The 27,782-nt window shown below is 42.4% G+C and overlaps 1 protein-coding gene and 1 pseudogene across 1 annotated transcript in view; one reads left to right on the top strand and one right to left on the bottom strand.

The window, feature by feature from the left end:
• The window catches only part of LOC111540971, a 32,237-nt pseudogene extending 22,547 nt beyond the window's left edge, over positions 1 to 9,690 (top strand).
• An 11,851-nt stretch (positions 9,691 to 21,541) lies between these two features.
• RRM1 (ribonucleotide reductase catalytic subunit M1) overlaps positions 21,542 to 27,782 on the bottom strand; it is a 45,388-nt gene continuing 39,147 nt past the window's right edge. Inside the window, exons 16-19 of the mRNA XM_023209594.2 lie at positions 27,019 to 27,154; positions 25,790 to 25,885; positions 23,869 to 24,057; positions 21,542 to 22,225 (exon numbers count right to left, since the gene is read on the bottom strand). Of these exons, the coding sequence (XP_023065362.2) occupies positions 22,037 to 22,225; positions 23,869 to 24,057; positions 25,790 to 25,885; positions 27,019 to 27,154 (610 nt within the window). The 3' untranslated portion in view covers positions 21,542 to 22,036. The remainder of the gene's footprint in view (positions 22,226 to 23,868; positions 24,058 to 25,789; positions 25,886 to 27,018; positions 27,155 to 27,782) is intronic.

Consider the following 27,782-nt stretch of genomic DNA (forward strand, 5'->3'; position numbering starts at 1 on the left):
TGCCTTGTAGACTCCACCTCTGGGGACAGGGCATAGCCAAACAAAAGGCAGCAGAAACCTCTGCAGATGTAAATGTCCCTGTCTGACAGCTTTGAAGAGAGTATATTTCTCCTAGCACAGAGTTTGAGATATGAAAACGGACAGACTGTCTGCTCAAGTGGGTCCCTGACCCCCGAGTAGCCTAACTGGGAGACATCCCACACTAGGGGCTGACTGACTCTTCACACCTCACATGGCCAGTTACATCTCTGAGATGAAGCTTCCAGAAGAATGATCAGACAGCAACATTTGTTGTTCAGCAATATTCACTCTTCTGCAACCTCCGCTGCTGATACACAGGCAAACAGGGTTTGGAGTGGACCTCCAGCAAGCTCCAACAGACCTGCAGCTGAGGGTTCTGACTGTTAGAAGGAAAACTAACAAATAGAAAGGACACCCACACCAAAACCCCATCTGTACGTCACGATCATCAAAGACCAAAGGTAGATAAAACCACAAAGATGGGGAAAAAGCAGTGCAGAAAAGCTGAAAATTCTAAAAATCAGAGCACCTCTCCCCCCTCCAAAGGAATGCAGCTCCTCGCCAGCAATGGAACAAAGCTGACAGAGAATGACTTTGACGAGTTGAGAGAAGAAGGCTTCAGTGATCAAAATTCTCCAAGCTAAAGGGGGAAATATGAACCCAGCACAAAGAAACTAAAAACCTTGAAAAAAGATTTGATGAATGGCTAACTAGAATAACCAATGTAGAGAAGTCCTTAAACGACCTGATAGAGATGAAAACCATGACACAAGAAATACATGACAAATACATAAGCTTCAGTAACCGACTCGATCAACTGGAAGAAAGGGTATCAGTGATTGAAGATCAAATGAATGAAATGAAGCGAGAAGAGAAGTTTAGAGAAAAAAGAGTACAAAGAAATGAACAAAACCTCCAAGAAATATGGGACTATGTGAAAAGACCAAATCTACATCTGATTGTTGTACCTGAAAGTGACACGGAAAACGGAACCAAGTTGGAAAACACTCTGCAAGATATTATCCAGGAGAACTTCCCCAACCTAGCAAGGCAGGCCAACATTCAAATTCAGGAAATACAGAGAACACCACAAAGATACTCCTCGAGAAGAGCAACTCCAAGACACATAATTGTCAGATTCACCAAAGTTGAAATGAAGGAAAAAATGTTAAGGGCAACCAGAGAGAAAGGTCGGGTTACCCACAAAGGGAAGCCCATCAGACTAACAGCGGATCTCTTGGCAGAAACTCTACAAGCCAGAAGAGAGTGGGGGCCAATATTCAACGTTCTTAAAGAAAAGAATTTCAACTCAGAATTTCATATCCAGCCAAAACAAGTTTCATAAGTGAAGGAGAAATAAAATCCTTTACAGATAAGCAAATGCTGAGAGATTTTGTCACCACCAGGCCTGCCCTACAAGAGCTCCTGAAGGAAGCACTAAACATGGAAAGGAACAACCAGTACCAACCACTGCAAAAACATGCCAAAATGTAAAGACCATTGATGCTAGGAAGAAGCTGCATCAAATAATGAGCAAAATAACCAGCTAACATCATAATGACGGGATCAAGTTCACACATAACAATATTAACCTTAAATGTAAATGGGCTAAATGCTCCAATTAAAAGACACAGACTGGCAAATTGGATAAAGAGTCAAGACTCGTCAGTTTGCTGTATTCAGGAGACCCATCTCACGTGCAGAGACACACACAGGCTCAAAATAAAGGGATGGAGGAAGATCTACCAAGCAAATGAAAAACAAAAAAAGGCAGGGGTTGCAATCCTAGTCTCTGATAAAATAGACTTTAAACCAACAGAGATCAAAAGAGACAAAAAGGCTATTACATAATGGTAAAGGGATCAATTCAACAAGAAGAGCTAACTATCCTAAATATATATGCACCCAATACAGGAGCACCCAGATTCATAAAGCAAGTCCTTAGAGACTTACAAAGAGACTTAGACTCCCACACAGTAATTATAGGAGACATTAACACCCCACTGTCAACATTAGACAGATCAACGAGACAGAAAGTTAACAAGGATATCCAGGAATTGAACTCAACGCTGCACCAAGCATGCCTAATAGACATGTACAGAACTCTCCACCCCAAATCAACAGAATATACATTCTTCTCAGCACCACATTGCACTTATTCCAAAATTGACCACATAGTTGGAAGTAAAGCACTCCTCAGCAAATGTACAAGAACAGAAATTATAACAAACTGTCTCTCAGACCACAATGCAATCAAACTAGAACTCAGGATTAAGAAACTCAATCAAAACTGCTCAACTACATGGAAACTGAACAACCTGCTCCTGAATGACTACTGGGTCCATAACAAAACGAAGGCAGAAATAAAGATGTTCTTTGAAACCAATGAGAACAAAGACACAACATACCAGAATCTCTGGGACACATTTAAAGCAATGTGTAGACAGAAATTTATAGCACTAAATGCCCACAAGAGAAAGCAAGAAAGATCTAAAATTGACAGCCTAACATTACAATTAAAAGAACTAGAGAAGCAAGAGCAAACACATTCAAAAGCGAGCAGAAGGCAAGAAATAACTAAGATCAGAGCAGAACTGAAGGAAATAGAAACACAAAAAATGCTTCAAAAAATCAATGAATCCAGGAGCTGGTTTTTTGAAAAGATCAACAAAGCTGATAAACCACTAACAAGATTAATAAAGAAGAGAAGAGAGAAGAATCAAATAGATACAATAAAAATGATAAAGGGGATATCACCACCGACCCCACAGAAATACAAACTACCATCAGAGAATACTATAAACACCTCTATGCAAATAAACTAGAAAATCTAGAAGAAATGGATAAATTCCTGGACACATATACTCTCCTAAGACCAAACCAGGAAGAAGTTGAATCCCTGAATAGACCAATAGCAGCCTCTGAAATTGAGCCAATAATTAATAGCCTACCAACCAAAAAAAGGTCCAGGACCAGACGAATTCACAGCCAAATTCTACCAGAGGTACAACGAGGAGATGGTACCATTCCTTCCAAAATTATTCCAATCAATAGAAAAAGACGGAATCCTCCCTAACTCATTTTATGAGGCCAACATCATCCTGATACCAAAGCCTGGCAGAGACACAACAAAAAGAGAATTTTAGACCAATATCCCTGATGAACATCAATGCAAAAATCCTCAATAAAATACTGGCAAACCGGATTCAGCAGCACATCAAAAAGCTTATCCACCATGATCAAGTGGGCTTCATCCCTGGGATGCAAGGTTGGTTCAACATACGCAAATCAATAAACGTAATCCAACATATAAACAGAACCAAAGATAAAAACCACGATTATCTCCATAGATGCAGAAAAGGCCTTTGACAAAATTCAACAGCCTTTCATGCTAAAAACTCTCAATAAATTCTATATTGATGGAATGTATCTCAAAATAATAAGAGCTATTTATGACAAACCCACAGCCAATATCATACTGAATGGGCAAAAACCGGAAGCATTCCCCTTGAAAACTGGCACAAGACAGGGATGCCCTCTCTCACCACTCCTATTCAACATAGTGTTGGAAGTTCTTGCCAGGGCAATCACGCAAGAGAAAGAAATAAAGGGTATTCAATTAGGAAAAGAGGAAGTCAAATTCTCCCTGTTTGCAGATGACATGATTGTATATTTAGAAAACCCCATCATCTCAGCGCAAAATCTCCTTAAGCTGATAAGCAACTTCAGCAAAGTCTCAGGATACAAAATCGATGTGCAAAAATCACAATCATTCTTACATACCAATAACAGACAAACAGAAAGCCAAATCATGAGTGAACTCTCATTCACAATTGCTTCAAAGAGAATAAAATACCTAGGAATTCAACTTACAAGGGATGAAAAGGCCTTCTTCAAGGAGAACTACAAACCATTGCTCAACAAAATAAAAGAGGACACAAACAAATGGAAGAACATTCCATTCTCATGGATAGGAAGAATCAATATCTTGAAAATGGCCATACTGCCCAAGGTAATTTATAGATTCAATGCCATCCCCCATCAAGCTACCAATGACTTTGTTCACAGAATTGGAAAAAAACTACTTTAAAGTTCATATGGAACCAAAAAAGGGCCCATATTGCCAAGACAATCCTAAGCAAAAGAACAAAACTGGAGGCATCACGCTACCTGACTTCAAACTGTACTACAAGGCTACAGTAACCAAAACAGCATGCTACTGGTACCAAAACAGAGATATAGACCAATGGAACAGAACAGAGACCTCAGAAATAATACCACACATCTACAACCATCTGATCTTCGACAAACCTGACAAAAACAAGAAATGGGAATGGATTAGAGACTTAAATGTTAGACCTAAAACCATAAAAACCCTAGAAGAAAACCTAGGCAATAACATTCAGGACACAGGCATGGGCAAGGACTTCATGACTGAAACACCAAAAGCAATGGCAACAGAAGCCAAAATTGACAAATGGGATCTAATTAAACTAAAGAGCTTCTGCACAGCAAAAGAAACTACTATCAGAGTGAACAGGCAACCTATGGAATGGGAGAAAATTTTTGCAATCTAGTCATCTGACAAAGGGCTAATATCCAGAACCTACAAAGAACTCAAACAAATTTACAAAAAAAAAAAAAAAAAAAAACAACCCCATCAAAAAGTGGGCAAAGGATATGAACAGACACTTCTCAAGAGAAGACATTTATTCAGCCAACAGACACATGAAAAACTGCTCACCATCACTAGCCATCAGACAAATGCAAATCAAAACCACAATGAGATACCATCTCACACCAGTTAGAATGGCAATCGTTAAAAAGTCAGGAAACAACAGGATGTGGAGAAATAGGAACACTTTTACACTGTTGGTAGGACTGTAAACTAGTTCAACCATTGTGGAAGACAGTGTGGCGATTCCTCAAGGATCTAGAACTAGAAATACCATTTGACCCAGCCATCCCATTACTGGGTATATACCCAAAGGATTATAAATCATGCTGCTATAAAGACACATGCACACGTATGTTTATTGTGGCACTATTCACAATAGCAAAGACTTGGAACCAACCCAAATGTCCATCAATGACAGACTGGATAAAGAAAATGTGGCACATATATACCATGGAATACTATGCAGCCATAAAAAAGGATGAGTTCATGTCCTTTGTAGGGATATGGAGGCAGCTGGAAACCATCATTCTCAGCAAACTATGGCAAGAACAGAAAACCAAACACATGTTCTCACTCATAGGTGGGAATTGAACAATGAGAACACTTGGACACAGGAAGGGGAACATCACACACTCGGGCCTGTTGTGGAGTGGAGGGAGGAGGGAGGGATAGCATTAGGAGATATACCTAATGTAAATGACGAGTTAATGGGTGCAACACACCAACATGGCACATGCATACATATGTAATAACAAACCTGCCCATTGTGCACATGTACCCTAGAACATAAAGTATAATAAAGTCAAAAAGAAATTTAAAAATCAAGAACAATACAATTTAAAAAATATAAAATTTAAGATACAGTATAACAACTACTTACATAGCATTTACATTGTACCAGGTGTTACAAGTAATCTGGAGACAATTTAAAATATTTAAAATATATGGGAGGATGTGCATAGATTATATGTAAACTCCATGTAATTTGTAAACTTTTTTAGTGACACAGATGATTGTGCATATTTATCGGGTACATGGTGATGTTTTGATACATACAATGTATAGTGATTAGATCAGAGTAATTAGAAATATCCATCATCTCAAATACACCATATCTTTGTCCTGAGAACATTTACTATCCTAGCTATTTGAAACTATGTATTGTTAACTGTAGTCATCCTACAGTGTATAGAACACTAGAACTTATTCCTACTATCTAGCTATCATGTTGTATCCTTTAATAAATCCCTGCCTATCCTTCATTTTCCCCTACCTTCCCCAGCCTCAAGTCCTCAATGTTACTTTTTACTTCTATAAGACAAAGACCAACTGTTTTTTAGCTTGTGCATATGAGTAAGAACATGCAGTATTTCACTTTCTGTTCCTGGCTTATTTCACTTAACATAATGTGCTCCACTTCCACTCATATTGCTGTGAATGACAAGACTGCATTCCTTTTTATAGTTGAATAACATTCCATTGCGTATATGTGCCACTCATCTGTTGTTAGACACCTAGGTTGATTCTATATTTTGGCTATTGTGAATAGTGCTGCAATAAACATGGTAAAATAGATGTCTCTTCAATATATTGATTTCCTTTCATTTAGATAAATGCTCTGTAGTGGATTACTGGATCATATAGTAGTTCTAGTTGTAGTTTTTTGGGTTTGTTTTTTGCTTGTTTTTAGAGATAGGATCTCACTCTGTTACCCAAGCTGGAGAGCAGTGGCATGATCATAGCTCACTGCAGCCTCAACCTCCTGGGCTCAAGCAATCTTCCAGCCTCAGCTTCTTGAGTAGTCAGGATGACAGGTGCACACCACGAGGTTCAGATTTTTTTTTTTTTTTTTTACATTTTGTAGAGATGGGGTCTTGCTATGTTGCCCAGGCTGGTCTCAAACTCCTGGATTCAAGTGATCCTCCCATCTCAGCCTCCCAAACTGCCTGGGATTACAGACATAAGGCACAGTACTTAGGTATATTTGTAGTTTTTTGAGGAACTTCCATACTGTTCTCCATAGCGGCTTATTAATAGCTTATAGTATTATTCATAGTTTACAGCCCCAACAACAGTGTATATGAGTTTCCTTTTCTTTGCATCCTCTCCAGCATTTTTTTTTTTTTTTTTTGTCCTTTTGATAATAGCCATCTTAACTGGGGTGAGATCCTACCTCATTGTGGTTTTGATTTGTATTTCCTAATGATTAGGGATGTTGAGCATTTTTTCATATTTGCCCTTTTATGTCTTCTTTTGAGAAATTTCTGTTCAGATCATTTGTTCATTTTTAATCAATAGCTTTGTGGGGGGTTGCTATTGAAATATTTGAGTTCCTTATATATTCTGGATATTAATCCTTTGTCAGATAGCTAGCAAATATTTTCTCCCATTCTGTAGGTTGTCTTTTCACTCTGTTGATTATTTCCTTTGCTGTGCAGAAGCTTTTTAATTTGATATAATCCCATTTGCTTATTTTTATTTTCATTGCCTGTGCTTTTGAGGTTATTCATAGTCTTTTCCCAGACCAATGTCTAAATCATTTCCCTGATCTATATTTTCTCTAGTAGTTTTATAGTTTTGGGTCCTACATTCAGGTTTTTAATCCACCTTGACTTGATTTTTGTATAGGATGAGAAGTAGGGCATCTAGTTTCATTCTTCTGCATATGTATATCCAGTTTTTCCAGCACCATTTTACATAAGGGACCTGAGCATCTGCAGATTTTGGTATCCACAGCAGGTCCTGGAATTAATCTACCACAGATATGAAGGGACAACTAAAGTTGCCTCAGAGGGTTTCTGTGAGTATTAAAGAGATACCACATGGAAAACACTTGGAACCATGTCTGGCACGTAGCAAGTACTCAATAAATGCTAACTCTTCATATTGCTGCTGAGATTAAGAATGTTTGAAGTGACCAGGCATGGTGGTTCATGCCTGGGAGGCTGAGGCAAGAGGTTTGCTTGAGCCCAGGAGTTCAAAAACAGCCTGGGCAAAATAGCGAGACCCTATCTCTTAAAAAAAAAAAAAAAAAAGCTTGAAGCCTGTTGAATGCTGCCTTGTTTGTGGAGTATCAGGTATGTAGAAGAAGAGTCCTGGCCAAAGCTTTGAAATGACTGCTGTAAGATCCCAATTAAATGTTCAGCCTCCTACTGTCTTCTTCCTTTCCTCATGCACCTACTCAACAAGCAATTCTCAAGCCTGTCCTGCGCCTCTATGGTGGCTCTGTGCTTGGAGCTCCAGTGAGCCCACCAGAAGCTTACTATTATCCCTGCCCTCCTGGAACTTATATTCTGAAAGGAAAGCAAACTCATCATCCATGACACTGAGGACAAGGCCAGGCAGGAGGCACCACAGCCAGTCTGCAAGACTTAGGAAAGAAGCAGTCTCTGCAGCCTGTTTCCTGTGATCCAGGAAGACCAGAATTCTTCCTCAGCAACTTCCATCTCTCCTTGCCATGGTGTGTCCCAAGCACACAAGCCATGCCATCATTCCCAGCTGGTTCTCTCCCTGTTAAGCCCCACTTGGGCTTTCCCAGTCTCCTTGGATCAAAGATTCTTCAAATACTTCCTCTGAATCAAGGGTCTTTTCTCTTAACCTTTCTTGTTTTGTCTCTGGCTGTCACTTTTTCCCCTGTATATACACCTACTTCTCCTCGTAATCTTTTACTCAGTAAATATCTGGAACATCACAAGTAAACAAGTATCTTGTAAGTTTACATTTCACACACATAAGGCCAAGCACTCCCTGGGGACAGGGATTGTCTTGTTCAACTGTGTGGTTCCCACAACACCTGGCTTAGTACTTCTCTGTGCCCCAAAGGAATACATACATGAAGAAGTGGGCTTTCATCACAAATTCCTCAGGGTCTACAACAGAAATAGGCTTTTTTAACTGACCATTTTGTTCTAACAGTCTCTGATCCCCACTCCAGCTGAAGGTGCTTGTATTTCCATCCATTTGGCCAGCCCAGGGCCAAAGCTAACGGGTGAAGATGGAAATACAAGCACCTTCAGCATCTGCTACACCAACTTCTTCCTGGGGGGTTTCCCTGGACTACGAGAGTGGTGGCCCCTCCTGGTCCTGCCTCTTGTCTTCCTCTATGTGACCATCATCTCTGTCAATGCCCTGGTCATCCACATGGTGGTTGCCCAGCAACATCTGCATCAGCCTATGCATATGCTCATCACTCTGCTCCTGGCTGTCAACATTTGTGCTGCCACAGCCATGATGCCTAAAATGCTGGAGGACTTTGTGCATTATGCTAACCCCATATCACTGCATGGCTGCCTGGCCCAGGTGTTCTTTATCTACTTCACCTTCTTCCTGGACTACAACCACCTCTGGCCACGGCCCTGAACTGCTACGTGGCCTTCTGCCACCCACTCTGCTATTCTGACCTGATGACCTCCCAGCTGCTGGGACTGCTGGCCATTCTTGCCTTGACATAGAGCCTGGGAGTGGCAGTACCCTTGGTGGTGCTAACTGCAAAAGACCGATTCTGCTGGACAGCAGTGATTCGACACTTCACCTGTGAGTACATTGCACTGCTGAGCATAGCCTGTGGAGACCTGACCTTCAACTGGCTGGGGCTGGCTATGTGGTTGGTCACTGTAACCTCTGATATGGCCCTGCTGGGGACCTCCTACACCTACATCATCGATGCTGCTTTCCAGATCTCTTCTTGGGGAGCCCAAGCCAAGGCCTTACACACGTGTGGCTCCCACTTATTGGTCATCCTCACCATCTACCTCTCTGGTCTTTCCACTTCCATCATCTTTCGAGTAGCCAAGACTGTGTCCCAGGATGTTCAGAACCTACTCAATGCCATATACTTGCTGCTTCCAGGGGCCTTGAATCCTGTCATTTATGTCGTGAGGACTAGGGAGATCCAGCAACATGGAGAAAAGATGTTGTGGAAACATCTGTGCTCTGTGGAAAGGAAACAGCTCAGAAGGCTGGGGAGAAGCCAAAGAGGCTGCAGAACATGAGAGTGGAAACTGCCAGAGTGAGAGGACTTTACTAACTTGGGAAGTTGAGGCTATGATCTCTGAGAAGAGATAAGCAGGCAGTACTCAGGGACAGGCTCAAATTTCCTCAGCAGATTATGGGCTCAACAATAGGTTCCCTCTTGGTCAACTGTTGCTTGTTAAATTCTTAGAATGTTCTTTGTTTTCTCACCCAGTAATAAAATTGCATTTACCTATCTATCCTTCTTAGTTTATTTTCTCCATCCTCTTTCTCCCAACTCCTGAGAAAGTCCCAACTAATATCTAGATGTATGGGGCTTCACTAAGGGAGTCTTATAGAGCAAGTCATACACAGACCACAACCTGCCTGTCCTGAACATCCAGTCTGAAACAAATAAACAGGCAGGCACTTCCCTAGGGCCCAGTCTCTCCCAAACATAGCCTAAGCTTGACATGAAGTTTATTCTGACCTAATAAACAGGTCAGCCTGAGGCTTCCAGTCTAATTCAGGTAGCAGGCTGGGTTCTAGAGTCCAGTCAGTCCCAAACACAGGTGAGGTCCTTTCCTGAGATCCCAAAGCTGTACAGGCACACAGGTCAGGTTTACCCTGTGATGTCCTGTCTAACCCACACAAATAGGTCAGGTCCTGCCCAAGGGTCCCCAGTCTGTCACACGCCCAGACCACATTCTTCAGGGTCCCAGTCTGACCCAAAAACCCGAGTAGACTCTACCCTGGGGAATCCAAACTCAGTCAAACACACAGATCAGATTTTGAGGCCTCCATGCTGACCTCAGGCACACAGATAGGGTCCTGCACCGGAGCCCAAGTCTGACCCAAAGACCAGACTAAGCCCTGATCTGGGATCCAGATCCAAGTCGGAACCAAAGCTATAGTCAGGCCATTCTTCCCTTGACAACCAATGTGATCTACCTAAAAGCTAACTCCTGCTTAAAAGACTTGTACAGCTCTGGCTGGACACAGTGGCTTACACTTGTAATCCCAGCACTTTGGGAGGCCAAGGCAGGCAGATCACTTGAGGCCAGGAGTTTGAGACCAGCCTGGCCAACATGGCAAAAGCCCGTCTCTACCAAAAATACAAAAATTAACCCAGTGTGGTGGCGTGTGCCTGTAGTCCCGGCTACTTGGAAGGCTGAGGTAGGAGAATCGCTTGAACCCAGGAGGCAGAGGCTGCAGTGAGCCAAGATCGAGCCACTGCACTCCAGCCTGGGCAACAGAGCGAGAGTCTGTCTCAAAATTTAAAAACAACAATAACAAAAAAGCAACTCCCACAGCTCCTTATCATCTACGGAAGGGAAGAGTGTTCAGGTAATGTCCCAGAAAGGGGCTGTGGTGCCTGCACACTGCACAGAATCATCTACTAAACAAGCCTGAGTTTTCTCTTCCTCTGTCGGTTGATCATAGGGAACTCCCCATGAGGCCATAGGTGTAGGCTGAGGAAGAAAAGGCAGTGTAGCAGAATTGGAGACCTCAGGCTTTTGGGTCACTTCTTCATGGTCACTTGTGCCTTCAGGGTTTGCTTGAGACTGATTTTGTATATATCACTTCCATTTGATGATGGACTGCTGCTGTGCATGCTCAGTTTTATGGCAAGTTGAATCAGACAACAGCCAGCTCAAGTGACATGGTAATGTGGTGGCGCATGGTTAAGTGTTCAGTCTCTACTAAGGTGAACCAAAAGCTGTTTCTCAAAAGGAGAGTAGTTATGCACAGGTAATGATGGCAGGGCTTTGGTCCAAAATCCTAAGCGCCTGTCCTGTGATTCACTTACAGGGGTCTGCCAAAGCCTCCAATAAGCATCTCTATCTGCCATGGCCACTTCAAGCATGATTGGATCTGAGGGATCAGATGGCCCAAGTAGCAGAGAAACTTCCCTGGCAGCCTGGACCTGTGGCAGTGCCTTCTCTTGTTCTGGGCCCCAGAACTAGCAGCTTTTGGTAAACAGGATGGAGTAACATGCCCCAGTGTGCTGCTCCAAATGAAACCTAAATTCAATGGGAGTAATTAGATTTCAGAGTGGCATATGGAGGCACTCGATTGTCATAACCAAGCTGGAAATGGTTACCATGACTCAAAGACTCAAAGAGGTTACCATGACTCCAAGACTCAAAGAGGTACACTAAATATGGTTACCATGACTCCAAGACTCAAAGAGGTACACTAAATATCATGCCTCTTTGTTGCTTGTAGGAGGGTGAGATGCAACAATTTATCCTTCACCTTAGAAAGGGTATCTCGACATGCCTCACACTAGATGCCTAGAAATTGTCCTGTGTAGAAGGTGGTCCTGTGTAGAATTTTAGTGAGATTTCCCACCTTCTGACATGCAAATATTCTACCAATGAGTCTAGAGTAGTCACTACTTCTTGCTCACAGGTCCAATTGATATAATGTCACCAATGTATTGGACCAGAGTGATATCTTGTGGAACAGAAAGCTGATCAAAATCCTGTAAACTAAACTATGATGTAGGTTTGGAGAGTTTATATACCCATGAGGCAGGACAGTGAAGGTGTATTGCTGGCCTTGCTGGCTGAAAACAAACTTGTTTCAGGTGGTCTTTACTAAGGAGTATGAAGAAAAAAGCATTTGCCAGATCAATAGCTGCATACCAGGTACGAGGATATGTGTTAACTGGCTCAAGCAATAGAACTGCCTCTGGTTGGAGTCGTCACCCAGTTAAGCTTATGATAATCCATTGTCTTTCTCCAAAATCCATATCTTCTGCATAGGCCAGACAGGTGAGTTGAATGGGGATGGGGTAGAAATTATTTCTGCATACTTTAAGACCTTGATGGTGGCACTAATTTCTGGCATCCTTCCAGGAATGCAATATTGATTTTGGTTTATCATTTTCCTACGTAGAGGCAGTTCTAGTGGCTTCCACTTGAACTTTCCCACTATTATAGCCCTCACTCAAGTCAGAGAACAAATATGGTTGGTTCTCTGTGTCCGTTGTTGAATGTATCTATTCCAATTATGCATTCCCGAACTGCATAGTGAAATAACCACAGGATGGTTTCAGGGATCTCTGGAGCCACTGTGAGACAGACTGGAGCTAAAACTCCATTGATCACCTGATCTCCATAAGCTCCTACTCCAATTGGAAGACCACAGTGACATTTTAGTTACCTGGAACTAGCTTACAGTCTGTGTCCAGTAATCTTCAAAAGGTTTGATTATCTCTTTTTCCCAATGTAGTTACTAGTAAAAGGCCATAGATCCTTCTGGGAAAGGCTGGGAGAAAGATTTAACAGTATATATCTTTGACAGTGCAGTGGGATCCTTCCTCAAGGGGACCTGGTCTCCCTTTCATTTGAGGGGTTCTGGGTCTGTAAACCAGTTCAAATCTGGGAATTGATAGAGGGGCCATAATTCTGGTTTTATTATTCAAATTAGATTTGTTCACTTAACCTAAAACTCTTCTGCTTATATAAATCAAGTTAGAATCTAATAGATTCCCCATGTATTTCACCTCGAGGAACTCTGTGATCACCTAGCCAAACCATATCTCTGTGAGTCAGACTTTTTTTTTTTTTCTTTTTGGAGACAGAGTCTCGCTCTGTCACCTAGGCTGGAGTGCAGTGGCACCATCTCCGTTAGGCAGGAATCTACACCCAACATGGCGGTGTTACCCGGCATAGCAGGCCTTTTGTTAAAGACTTCCTTCACCCTTGTATATACCCGCAGACTTACATGTATCAGAGTTCTGCTGGGCAACCACACTCCCCCATGACCTGCAGCTCACCTGCATTCCACAAGTTCGTAAACAGCAGTTTCAGTTGACAGTTTCCAAAGACCCCTTCCTCATGACCCTTACTCAACTCCTGCCCTAGTAGTTTCAAGACCCCCCAGGCCCTGTTTGCACAACCAGCTTCCCTACTTCTCGGGCTATAAAAAGCCCCTACCCTCCTCCCTCAGCGCAACTTCCTTGGCCCACACCTTTGGACCGTGTGTCGTTCCCGGTTTGGCTCCAGCCTCAGTTTACCTTTACATTTGGTGCCGAAACCCGGGAGGAGACCCCTCCTCGGACCCCTGCTAGGTCAGGCAGGCTCTCCTCTCCCCGAGCCAGGTTCCCGGTTCGGCTCCAGCCTCAGTTTACCTTTACACTCAGCCAAGACACAAAACGAAAGCAGCTCATTTTCTTCTGCACAATAGCATGGCCACAATATAAATTGGATAATCAGTCTCAGTGGCCTGCAGAAGGCACTCTAGACTTTAACATTCTCACAGATCTGACCAACTTCTGCAAGAGACTAGGCAAATGATCCGAGATACCCTATGTTCAGGCCTTTTGGGACTTGCGTTCTCGCCCAGATCTCTGCGCCCAATACTCATTAGCTCAAGTTCTGCTCGCAGTCTCTTCCCTTGAGCAAGGAGAAGGATGATTCCTCCTCTTTTTCTGAGCCTACTGACACCCTATCCCAGCCACCCCTCCGGTCTCCTGCCCAACCTCCTCCTTATCCTGACCCACTGTTATCCCCATCCTCGTCAACACCTCCCCACCCTTCCCCTGCTCCTGTGCTCTTACCAAACCCAACAGATTCTGTCTCCCCTACCTCCACCTCCTCCCCTTCCTCACCTGTCTCGGCCCATACTCGGTCCAGGACCTACCTCCTGTGTCCCTTACGAGAGGTGGCAGGTGCCGAAGGAGTAGTCCAGGTCTATGTGCCGTTTTCATTGGCAGACTTGTCTAAGGTTGAGGAGCGTGCAGGCTCCTTTTCAGCCAATCCTACTCGTTATATCAAAGAGTTTAGGTAACTATGCCAGACATATGATCTCACCTGGCAGGACCTTCATGTCGTTATGACCTCAACCCTGTCTCCTGAGGAGCAGGAACACATCCTAGCAGCAGCCAGGCAGCATGCTAATCAGGTTCATTTAACTGACCCTGCCATGCCAGTTGGCACCGAGGCAGTGCCCTCGGCTAAGCCCGACTGGGACTACCAGGTAGGGCAGGCAGGCCACTGCCACTGAGACATGATGGTTCAGTGCCTTCTTGCTGGCATGCAGGCAGCCTCTAACAAATCAGTCAACTTTAACAAACTAAAGGAGGTAGTCCAAGGCACATATGAAAATCCGGCTGTTTTTCTTAACCGGCTGACTGAGGCACTTATTCAGTAACCCGCCTTGACCCTGCCTCCCCTGCAGGAGGAACCGTCTTGGCCTCATATTTCATTTCTCGGTCGGCCCCTGATATCCAAAAAAAATTTTAAAAAGGCGGAGGAAGGCCCTCAAACTCCCATCCAGGACTTAGTCAAACTGGCCTTTAAGGTCTACAATTCCAGGGAGGAAGCAGCTGAGGCCCAATGACAGGCCAGGCTAAAACAGAAGGTACAACTCCAAACCCAGGCCTTGGTAGCAGCCCTGAGGCCAGCCAGCTCCAGGAGCTCCCAGAAAGGAGGTACTTCCCGAGCGCCATCTGGTGCCTGCTTCAAGTGAGGCAACGACGGCCACTGGGCCACGCAGTGCCCTAACCCAAAGGAGCCAACTCGCCCCTGTCCGAACTGTAGGCAGATGGGCAACTGGTAGTCAGACTGCCCCGACCTAAGGACGGTCGCTGCGCCTCCACGTGACGACCCACCTCCAGGTATTGGAGGTGCCTTCCAGCTCCTCAACACTGAAGAAGATTGAAGAGGCCCAGACTCAGGGACCCCTCTCACTCTCACTGAGCCCAGGGTTATGCTCCAGGTAGCGGGTAAGTCCATATCCTTCCTTATGGACACAGAGGCTACCTACTCTGTTTTGCCTTCCTTTAGTGGCCCCAGCCACCCCTCCACTGTCGCAGTCATGGGAATTGATGGCACTCCCTCCACCTACCGCCAGACTCCTCCTCTGTCTTGCCGCTTGGATGGCTCCCTCTTCTCGCACTCATTTCTTATCATTCCTTCATGCCCAGTCCCCTTGTTAGGACGAGATCTCCTCTCCAAGCTAGGGGCCTCAGTTCACTTCCGACCCAACCCCTCCCCACACCTCGCGTTCCTCTTCCCCCTTCTCTCACCTGACACACCCCACCAGGCTGACCCCCTACTCCCGTTTCCAGTCCCCATTAACCCTAAAGTGTGGGACACCTCCACCCTGATCATTGCCCAGCACCACACTCCGGTCTGCATCCGGCTAAAGGACCCTTCCAAGTTCCCTTCTAGACCCCAGTTCCCTATAAGCCTCATTGAAACTCTCCAGCCTCCTCAGGATGTGGAAGAGATCTTGTCCTTCTTAGGACTGCTGGGCACAGTGAGTCTTATCCCATGGCCTGACTCAGTATCTTTAAGGCCTACATCAAGGTCGTAAGCAGCCTCGTCAGCCTGGCCTCTGACATCAGACAACAGGAGGAAGCCATCTCAGCTCCAGCCCAGGCAGCAAGCCCCAGGACAGCAGCAACCCTTTTTCCTGGCTAACCTTAGTCAGGGAAGGGGCTCAAGTGGTACACATGGCCAAGGTACACAACATTTCTCATTGTTTCTTGTGTGCAGCCTTGAATAAGCCCCCACTGGTTGCGGTACCTTTACCCAGCCCTTTTAACTCCTCTAACCTAACCCCCTCCTTTCCCCTTCCCGGCCAAACACTACATCAATGAGTCAGGACTAGTAGAAACCAATCTCCTCACTCTAGAAAAGATTCTGGAAAGACTCCACCAGAAAAACCTCAGATCAAGGCCCTCACTTAGGTGGTGGCAGTCGTCTGTGGCCGGTTAAGTCCTACCCTTTCTAAGCCCCTTACTAATCATTGGCTTCTTGCTACTCATAGCTCCCTGTGTCCTCTGCTTCATCCAGGACCGCATGAAAGTCTCCCAAGTCGCTTTCAATCAGATGCTGCTCCACCGCTATACCCAAGTTCCGACCTCCGAAGAACCCGACGACGACCAGCCAGATGAACACGTCGCCCCATTCTCTTATTAGAAAGAGGTCAGAATGTTAGGCAGGAATCTAGACCCAACATGGTGGTGTTACCCGGCATAGCAGGACTTTTGTTAAAGACTCCCTTCACCCTTGTACATACCGCAGACTTACATGCATCAGAGTTCTGGCTGGGCAACCACACTCCCCCATGACCTGCAGCTCACCTGCATTCCACAAGTTCGTAAACAGCAGTTTCGGTTGACAGTTTCCAAAGACCCCTTCCTCACGACCCTTACTCAACTCCTGCCCTAGTAGTTTCAAGACTCCCCAGGCCCTGTTTGCACAACCAGCTTCCCTACTTCTCGGGCTATAAAAAGCCCCTACCCTCCTCCCTCAGCCCATGCCTTTGGACCAAGGAAGCTCGCCCGCAAGCCCTAATAAAAGGCTATTCTCACTGCCATTTGCCTTGTGTCTTCGTTCCCGGTTCGGCTCCAGCCTCAGTTTACCTTTACAATCTCAGCTCACTGAAGCCTCTGCCTCCTGGGTTCAAGCAATCCTCCTGCCTCAGCCTCCCAAGTAGCTGGGACTACAGATGCGCACCACCACACCAGGTTAATTTTTGTATTTTTGGTAGAGACAGGCTTTCACCATGTTGGCCAGGCTGATTTCAAACTCCTGGCCTCAAGTGATCTGCCCACCTCAGCTTCCCAAAGTGCTGGGATTACAGGTGTGAGCCACTGCGTCTGGCCTAGTCAGACGATTCTGATTGCTGCTTTAACTCTGCTGTCCATTACAGTAACCATTCCCATCTTGCTTTGGGAATTAAGTATCTCTACCTGGCACCATGGGATCCAATTACTCCCACTGAATTTAGGTTTCCCAAATCAGTGGCAGCAATTCCCACTGTAATTTCAGACCTACAGAAAAGAGCAATCACAGAGGTCTTTAAGGATGCTGAGGCTTCCCTCACAAATTTACTTCTCATAGTCATGGTGAAGTGTCCTCTAGACTTCCCTCAGGGTGGGAGAGCTGGTCTTTTAAATATTAAATCCACTCTTAACATTTCAATCTCCCTAAGCCTTTGAACTACTTCCTCTATAGTATACCAAGGCAGGACTGGCATTTCAACTTCATTTAGGGCAAATTTTGGTTCACGATTCAACCAAGCAACCAACCAGCTAGAGCAGGAACTTTTTGATCCCCCATGCTGCAATATTAAATCCAAAATCTCTGCTTTGTGGGCCCCTATCAATAAACACTGCCTGATCCAACTTTATGCTCCTTCCACCATTGTTACGTACCCTAATATCCATTTCCACACATGTTCTCAAACGAGAAGAGTCATGTAGTTCTTTTTGAGTGTAGCACACCTCCTATATCTCACTTAGTACCTCACCTTTGGGGCCTGCTGGGACTTGGATCTAGTTACAGGTTTAGAAGCAAAGAGGGGTGGTCAGGGTGGGTCCTGAGGACAATCAGCAGTGTCCTGTAAGGCAATTATCTCAGAGGAAGACATTAGTTTCCTCAAGGAAAGCAGTTAATGTCAATTAGATATAATCAGATTGGGTAAATCAGTTATCTCTGCTTCTACTGGCAATGAAGACTCATCAGAATTTAGAGATTCAATATTACCAGCTTCATCAGGATCTTCCCATGACTCATCATTCCAATTTTCATGATCCCATTCATTCCCAGTCAATATCCTCACTTTAGTAGCAAATTCCCTGCAAGGCTGGGAATTCAATTTGCATTGTAATTCAGGCACTTGCAAAATGAGATTCTGGGTTCGGTTTCAGAAATCTCAACTCTGCAGCTACAGAAGGTAAAGTTTCTTTCAAACCAGACAGAGAAATGTTCAGGTCTAGTACTTAAGTTGAGAATTCAAATCCCTGAAGTCACCCTTTTCTTTCTCCAATTTATCCAGTGCAATTAAGAGCAAGCAGCCAATCTTATTAGTTTGACAAAAAGGTTTGGAGGTATCATATATCTCTGTCAAAACATTAACTGAATATGCACTAAAGGAACAAAGACTTTGGCGATCATACGTGACAAAGAATAGTCTCTGCAAAATTAGTTTGGGCTGGGCACTGTGACTCACACTTGTAATGTCAGCTCTTTGGGGAGCTGAGGTGGGTGGATCAGTTGAGGCCAGGAGTTCAACACCAGCCTGGCCAACATGGCGAAACCCCATTTCTACTAAAAACCAAAAAATAGCCAGACATGGTGGTGCACACCTGTAATCTCAGCTACTCAGGGGACTAAGGCATGAGAATTGCCTAAATCCAGAGGCAGAGGATGCAGTTAGCTGAGATCACACCACTGCATTCTGGCCTGGGTGACACTGCGAGACACTATCTTAAAAAAAAAAAAAAAAAAAAAAAAAGTTTGGAAATGTCTCACATGGAATACTACAGTCTTCAACATAGCAATGAAACGAAAAACAGTAAGCTCTGGAGTAGAAGAATCTGATTACTGGAGTTACCTCATTATAATAGTCAATTTCAACAACAAAAATCACAAGGCATACAAAATAAAAGAAAGAAAACATGGCCCATTCAAAGTAACAAGAAAAAATGACAGACACCACCCCTGAGAAAGCCAAGACATTGGATTTACTCAACAAAGACATTAAAACAACTGTATTAAATATACTCAAAGAGCTAAAGGAAAAGATGAACAAATAAATAAAGGAAATCAGAAAAACAATTATTAACAAAATCAGAATATCAACAGAGACAAAAATTAGAAGAATAAAAATTCTGGAGTTGAAAAGAATAACTGAAATTAAAAATTCACTAGAGGAGTGAAAGAGATCAGGCACATTCCTCAGCCCCAGGCTCAATACAAACACCATATATCTCTCAATTTCCTGGGCCCAGTAATGCCCAGTACAAACACCATATATCTCTCAATTTCCTGGGCCCAGTAATGCCCAGTACAAACACCATATATCTCTCAATTTCCTGGGCCCAGTAATGCCCAGTACAAAATCTCTCAATTTCCTGGGCCCAGTAATGCCCAGTACAAAATGTCTCAATTTCCTGAGCCCAGTACAAACACGTCCCACCATATATCTCAATTTTAGAAAAAACCCCACCTGGAAAAATCCCTGATAAGGACGCAGCCATTTGTGGTTTTACTGAAAGCGCGGGAACAAATAGAAAACTGCTAATTGTATAACTTAATATGTTAACCAATTGTAATTATAATGCTGTAACCTAAAGAATTCCCTTGTTCCTCTGTAACAAATCCTGTTTACATCGGGCTATAAAAAGCAAGCGCACGCATTGTTCGAGGCCCTCTTATCTGCTGTGGAATGGAGGGACCAAGTTCGAACTTGCAGTAAAAGATCCTTGCCGCTTGGCTTTGACTCTGGACTCTGGTGGTCTTCTTTGGGGAACAAACGGTCTGGGCATAACAGGAGCACAATAGATTTGAGCAGAAAGAAGAGAGAATCAGAAAACTGGAAGATACGACACTGAAATTATCAAGTCTGGGAATAGAAAGAAAAAATAAAGAAAAGTAAATAACGCCTAACAGACCTATGGAAGACCATCAAGTCAACCAATAGGTGCACTACGGAAGTCCCTATAAGGAGAGAGAAAGGGGAAGAAAAATTATCTAAATAATGGCCAAAAACAACCCAAATTTAACAAACGACATGAATCTACAAATCCAGTAAGCCCAGTAAGTCCCAAGTAGGATAAAGATAAACTCAGAGACCCACACCAAGACACATTACAATGAAATTGTCAAGTCACTAAGATGGCTATTATAAAAAATATGAGCTGGGTGTGGTGACTCACACCTGTAACCCCAAGACTTTGAGAGGCTGAGATGGGAGGATCGTTTGAGCCCACGAGGTTGAGGTTGCAGTGAGCTATGATGGTATCACTGCACTCCAGCCTGGGCAACAGAGCAAGACCTTATCTCAAAAAACGAAACAAAACAAAAACAAAAATATAAAAAATAAGTGTTGGTGAAGATGTGGAGAAAATGGTACCCTATTGTATTGCTGGTGGAAATGTAAAATAATGTAGCTGCTGTGGAAAAGTTTGGTAGTTCCTCAAAAAGTTAAAGATAGAATTACCATAATTTCCAGCAACTGTATACATACCCATACATACCCATGTATACCCCTGTATACATACCCAAACGAATTGAAAGCAGGAACTCAACAGATACTTTTAAGCCAGTGTTCACAAGAGCATTAGTCAAAATTCCTTAAAAGGAGGAAAGAACCCAAATGTCCATCAAAAGATAAGTGGATTAACAAAGTGTGGTAGCCCAGGTGTTGAGGCTCATGCATGTAATTCCACCACTTTGGGAGGCTGAGGCAAGTAGATCCCTTGAGACCAGCCAGGCCAACATGGTAAAACCCTGTCTCTACCAAAAATACAAAACTTATCCTGGCATGGTGGCATGCACCTATAGTCCCAGCTACTTGGGAAGCTGAGACATAAGAATCACTTATCATTTGAACCCAGGATGTAGACGTTGTAGCCAAGCCAAGATCGTACAGCCTGGGTAACAGAGCAAGACTCTGTCTCAAAAAAAAAAAAAAAAAAAAAAAGTGTGGCATACATAAAGAATGCAATTTGGATACATGCTATAAACTGTGAAAACAATATGCTAAATGAAATAAGCCAGACATCTATTCCATTTATACAAGGTACCTAGAATAGGCATATTCATAGAGACAGAAAGTAGAATAGAAGTTACCAGGGACTTAGGGGCAGGGAAATGAGGAGTTAAGGTTCTTATTGATACAGAGTTTCTGTTTGGGATGATGAAGTTCGGGAAACAAATAGTGGTGATGGTAGTATAACACTGTGAATGTGCTTAAGTCACTGAATCGTATGTTTAAACATGAGTAAAATGGTAAATTGTATGTTATGTATATTTCACTACAAGAAAAAGGCATAATTTCCTCCCCGAATTCTCAAAGAACAGAAAATTTTTTTTCAAATTTGACTTTTATATGAAAGTAAATGACAAAATTAATCTCATACAATCACTTAGAAATGTTTATCTTTATTTCAGAATAACCTATAGGACCATACCCAAATAAATGTCCTATCAATACTTCTCATGAGTTATCACTCAGTTTTGCTTCTAGAGACCCACCAGTCAAAGCAGTAAAACTAAATCTCCTTAACAAAACTGAAGTCATCAGAAAATCAGTACTAAAGGGGTGATGAAACTTTACTTAACACTCCCTGTATGCAAGATGACTTATTGCATTCCTAAAACTTCTACTTTGATTCCCAATATATCTGTTTTTTTTTTTTTTTTCTTTTTTTCAAAAGCATCATTTTGGTGAAAATTCCAATACATGAGTTTAAAAAAAAATCATTATCATCGTAACAGTACTTTAAATCAATTATTCCTTTTGCCTGCAACAGGGTCCAGCAAAGCCTTACCACCTCAAGCAAAATCCACTACACCTATCTATGCTCAAGAAGTAGTTTGGCTACTGAAGACATGCTGGTCTCTTCCAAGCCTTTCCTCAGGATCCACACATCAGACATTCATCTCTATTTTCCAAAGAGCAAACCATGGCTGCTGTGTTCCTCTCCTTCTCTTCTTCCTCTTTTGATACCTTTTCCTTATCTTTTAGCTTCTCCTTATTTAGAGTGAACTGGATTGGATTAGCCGCTGGTCTTGTCCTTAAATAATACATCCCAGTCTTCAAACCCTACAAGGAAAGTAAAGACAATGATTAGGAGAAACTCTGTGAGAATACTAGACATTCCTGGCTGGGTGCTGTGGCTCACGCCTGTAATCCCAGCACTTTGGGAGGCCGAGGTGGGTGGATCACTTGAGGTCAGGAGTTTGAGACCAGCCTGGCCAATATGGTGAAACCCCGTCTCTACTAAAAATAAAAAATTACCCAAGAGGGGTATTGCATGCCTGTAAATTTCAGCTACTTAGGAGGCTGAGGTTGCAGTGAGCCAAGATTGTACCACTGTACTCCAGCCTGGGCAACAGAGCAAGACTCCGTCTAAAAAAATATAAAATAAAATAATAATATTAAAATAAAATAAAATAAAATACATTCCTGGCCAGGCGCAGTGACTAACACCTGTAATCCTAGCACTTTGGGAGGCCGAGGCAGGTGAATTGCTTGAGACCAGCCTGGCCAATATGGCAAAACCCCATCTCTATTAAAAATACAAAAATTAGCCGGGCGTGGTAGCACACGCCTGTGATGCCAGCTACTCAGGAGGCTAAGACACGAGAATCGCTTGAACCCAGGACAGAGGTTGCAGTGAGCCGAGATCACGCCACTGTATGCCAGCCTGGGCAACAGAGTGAGTCTCTGTCTCAAAATACATACATACATACATACATACATACATACATACATACTTAGAGACAGACAGACAGACATAAAATAAAATACATTCCCATGAACCAGATCAAACTTTTTTTAAACTTGGAATTCTATCTCCTCTAGGAGTACTCTCAAAAATGCTTTGCGAGTCAGACAGAAATACCCTGTTCTTTTCACTCCTAAAATAGGCTTATCTCTTTGGAAAGGTCAAACATTTTTATTCTTTTGTCTTTGTTTTTATGTATATGACTTCCAAGTTTGCCCAAGACAACATGTCTGCCTTAGGTTACAACTATTTAGAGAGCTAGACTGTGTCTCTGTATAACAACAGACTAAAAGACTTCAAAGATAAAGATCATCATCTTCTATTCAGTATCCTGAGTGCTGGCACCTACTAGATGTTCAATAAATGTTAAATTAAAAAACAAATTTATAATTCTACTTAAATACCCAATACATTATCAGGGAATAAGAACATAATCTAAAATCACCGACTTGACAGCTGGCAATGACTAGCTAAGTAATCTGGCTTTCACTTTATAAAGTGAGAAAACAATGGATGTTTTTGAATAGTGGGTTGACGTGTGCAAAGTTTTCTTTGAGAAATGGTGGTAATGCACACAAAATGGCTGGGAGCAGAGATATTAGAAGGAATAAGATCAGTTTAGAATAACAGCAGCAGAAAAGGAAGGAAGATATTTAAGAAATAATACAAAGGAACAGTCAACATAACTTGGTAATTATACAGAGAGTAAAGGAAGGAAAGGATCACAGGTAACTCCAAGTTTTCAAACCTAAGAAGGAAATAAACCTAACAGAAACAAGAAAATCCAAGGCAAGACCTTGATCTGGTACAAAAACCATGGGTTGGTTTTAACATTCTGGATTTGAACTTAAAGAACTTCTAGGTGATAATTTTTAATGGGTGGCTAGAACATAAAATCATTCCAATGCCAAAATATCTCAAGCTGGCAATTAAGTCCTCCTTGATATTCTCTACCAACCTGTTTCCAGCCGTAGAAGTGCATACTAGTGAGTTTGCCATAGTTAGGCTCAGCAATGTGGATATTCAAAGATTGGCTTTGATCAATGAAAGCACCTCTCTCAGCTGCCATCTTGAGAACGGTTTTCTGAGAGATTTCCCACACAGTTTTATAAAGTTGCTTCAGGTCATCAGGAATTTCTGGTATGCTCTAAAGAAGGAAAACCAAATGTTTACTTTACTCCAGTTAAAGAAAGCAGTGTATAATTAACAGAATAGTGACACAAGGTTTGACCCTGGTTTTACTTCCTTCCAGATCTGATCTTACTATTCAGTATCATACGATATGACCCTTATCAAGTTTACCAAGACTATTTAGGAAGTTGAACAAAACCCCATCTAACCAACCAAATATCAATCTGGTGACAGTAATTTCAGCATCCCTTTTTTGTTGGTTTTTGATTTCCAATATATCTGTTTTTGAGAATTAAAAATTGGTTTATGACCCAAATATTCATTCTTCTAGAGGCACTTAAAGAAAGGAAAAGTCGGCCGGGCGCAGTGGCTCAAGCCTGTAATCCCAGCACTTTGGGAGGCCGAGACGGGCGGATCACGAGGTCAGGAGATCGAGACCATCCTGGCTAACATGGTGAAACCCCGTCTCTACTAAAAACTACAAAAAACTAGCCGGGCAAGGTGGCGGTGCCTGTAGTCCCAGCTACCCGGGAGGCTGAGGCAGGAGAATGGCGTGAACCCGGGAGGCAGAGCTTGCAGTGAGCTGAGATCCGGCCACAGCACTCCGGCCTGGGTGGCAGAACGAGACTCCGTCTCAAAAAAAAAAGAAAGGAAAAGTCAGAGCTAAGCAGCAATAAATGACCCTTGAGTTTTGCAGAAAACACAAAAACTAAGGGCTGTAATTCACAGGGATCAAGGGAAGCAATGAGATAAAACCCTTTAAATAAGCTAGGATTCCAAACTCCCTTTGGAATCCAAATAAATCAGGTTTTCTTAGGTCTAGGGTTAACTTTCATTAAAATACACAGACTAGCTAATGCTAATTTCTGTCATCAAATATGGAACTGTTATAGGACTCATCATCTGTGTTGCTAAGCAGACCAACATTTAGCCAGACACCTCTATCTGCAAATAAATGCCTCTTGACTCTTAGTTGCAAATATTTACACTATTTTTGACTCTGTCTTTTGGACTATCAGTCCTCAATCATGATTTTTAATTAAGCTTGACTCTCTTAATTTCAGTCTATCGATGATCCCCCAAATTTTGATGTACTTTGGAATCACCTAAAGAATCTTTAAAAAGTATTAAGGTCTGAGACTAGGCACGGTGGCTCATGCATGTAATCCTAGCGCTCTGGGAGGCCAAGGCAGGCGGATCACCTGAGGTCAGGAGCCTGGCCAACATGGTGAAACCCTGTCTCTACTAAAAATATAAAAATCAGCCGGGCGTGGTGGTGGGCACCTGTAATCCCAGCTACTTGGGAGGCTGAGGCAGGAAAATCGTTTGAACCCAGGAAGCAGAGGTTGTAGTGAGCCATGATCCCACCACTGCACTCCAGCCTAGGCAACAGACACTTTGTCTCAAAAAAAAAAAAAAAAAAAAATTTATGTCTGGCTCCTGCTCCTAAACATTTAATTGGTAAAGAATGCAACCTAAGCTTCAGGATTTTAAAAGTTCCCCAATTGATTCTAAGATGCAGAAAAATTGAGTACTACTATTTTATATTATTGCATAAAAACAAGATGGTAAGGGCTATGTAAAGATGTGTACAATCCTAGCGCAACAATGAAGAGGTGAACAGAGCTACATAAGCAAAGCCTAGACGAACACAATGAAGTCATTTTCTCTATTGTCTGGCATGAGTGAGGAGGTACCACAATGTCCAACTCAGCCCCTACAGAGCACATTTCATTTTCATTCTATACCTGAATAGAGCCATTGCATGCAATAATCTGGTTTTTCATCTCTTCATGCCATAGGCCCCGCTCAGTAAGATCTTTCAATAAGTGAGGATTTACAATCTGAATGGAAAAGCAGAAAATATATGAAGAAATAAACAACAGTGACAGCTTACAAAAGACTACAGCTTTGAAGCTTAAACTAAAATCACTTAAGAATTATTTAATGCTAGATTGCTTGGTAAATTCTATTTTTTATAAAAATGAGACATCAATGCCACCACACAAAAGCTATATTCCTTTAAGATCTTGACATCTGTTATTCAAGAAACAATATAATTAGCCAGGCATGGTGGCGCAGCACGCCTGTAATCCCAGCTACTTGGGAGGCTGAGGCATGGGAATTGCTTGAACCTGGGAGGCAGAGGTTGCAGTGAGCCAAGATCATGCCACTGCACTCCAGCCTGGGTGACAAAGTGAGACACTTTCTCAAAAACAACATCAACAACAACAAAAACATTGTGGTGTGGTAATCATTATATAATATATACACATATCAAATCATTATACTGTATACCTTGGATTTATACACAATTTTTATTGTCAATTATACCTTAATAAAGCCGAAAAAATATTTTAATTAAAAAAGAAACATACAGCATTTGCAAAAGTGAAAAGAATAGCGTCTAAGATGGGTAAATCTATAAATACTTAGGTTAAAAAAACTAGAAACGTATCCTTCTCAAACTTTACAGAACTTTATTTCAAGATATCTGGAAATTCACAAATAGTCTAGCTACACATAAGAATTACCTGGGAACCTTAAAAACAAACAAACAAAAAACCACTGGTCTCACCCACCATAAATTCTAATTGGTAACCAAGTCTGAGAACCACTGCCTTAAATGATACTTCTTTACATATTTTGAGTATCCTAACTTCAGCATCTGGGGGAAGTTACAGAATATATCACTATGATTACATAATGGTTAAACATCATGTTAACTCTACTATCAACAACTTACTTTCATACATAATAACCCTCAGTAATTCATTTTTTCAACAGATTATTTATTAAATGCCTATTGTGCTGAACTATCAATAACAAATAATAATATTGGAGATGAAGATGACTCTCTTTATCAAAGCTTTGCACCCAAACTAAGAAAATGGGCAAATTAAACACGACTGAGCATTTACTCCCAACATCAGGCTTTCAAAAAATCTCCCTGTAGGGTTGGTTGTGAACTGCTCACCTGAAATTCTCCTGACAAGACTCTGCGAGTATAGATATTGCTGGTGTAAGGTTCAATGGACTCATTATTCCCCAGGATCTGAGCAGTGGAAGCTGTAGGCATCGGGGCAATAAGTAAACTGTTTCTTATACCATACCTAAAGAAAAGGAGATTATCAGGTTCTAGTCCCAAAGCTACAATCTGCCAGGAAAGCAGCTACTTTAAGTCACTGTAGTAAATATAGATAAATGTAGTAAATGTAAATGTAACATCATACATGCATTGAATTCACATGTTGACTTTCAAATTAAACTACTACAGGCAGGCAATTCCACAGTATGGGTGCTATTATAGCTCCCTCTCCTCTTAAATGCCTGACTCCTAAACTGAATTAGTATAATTTTTATTGTTGGCAATCCTTATCATGCCACGATTTATGCCACTTGGACTGTGGCACTCAGGAATCATAACACTTGATACACTATCTTGCCTAGGGAAACATTCAAAGTGCTGTTGAAGCGCTCCCCACCTGTATTAGGGTATGCTCATCCAACCCTCATTCTTTTCTAAGTGCCTATAAAATCACTGTGCTAGGCCCCTTCTGGAAAAATAATGATGAGAAAGTGGTCAGAATCAGACAAATATCACCATTAATTCTCCATTATCCTGTAAACAGGAAGAAATTATGCTCAAAGTATACTCTTCAATTATAAGTTCCTGGAAGAAGGTTAACATCTTTTGACAAATCAATGCCCAAGAGTACTTAAGAGAGAATATACTATCTG

The sequence above is a fragment of the Piliocolobus tephrosceles genome, chromosome 13 (genome assembly GCF_002776525.5).
Source record: "Piliocolobus tephrosceles isolate RC106 chromosome 13, ASM277652v3, whole genome shotgun sequence".
Classification (NCBI taxonomy): Eukaryota; Metazoa; Chordata; class Mammalia; order Primates; family Cercopithecidae; genus Piliocolobus; species Piliocolobus tephrosceles.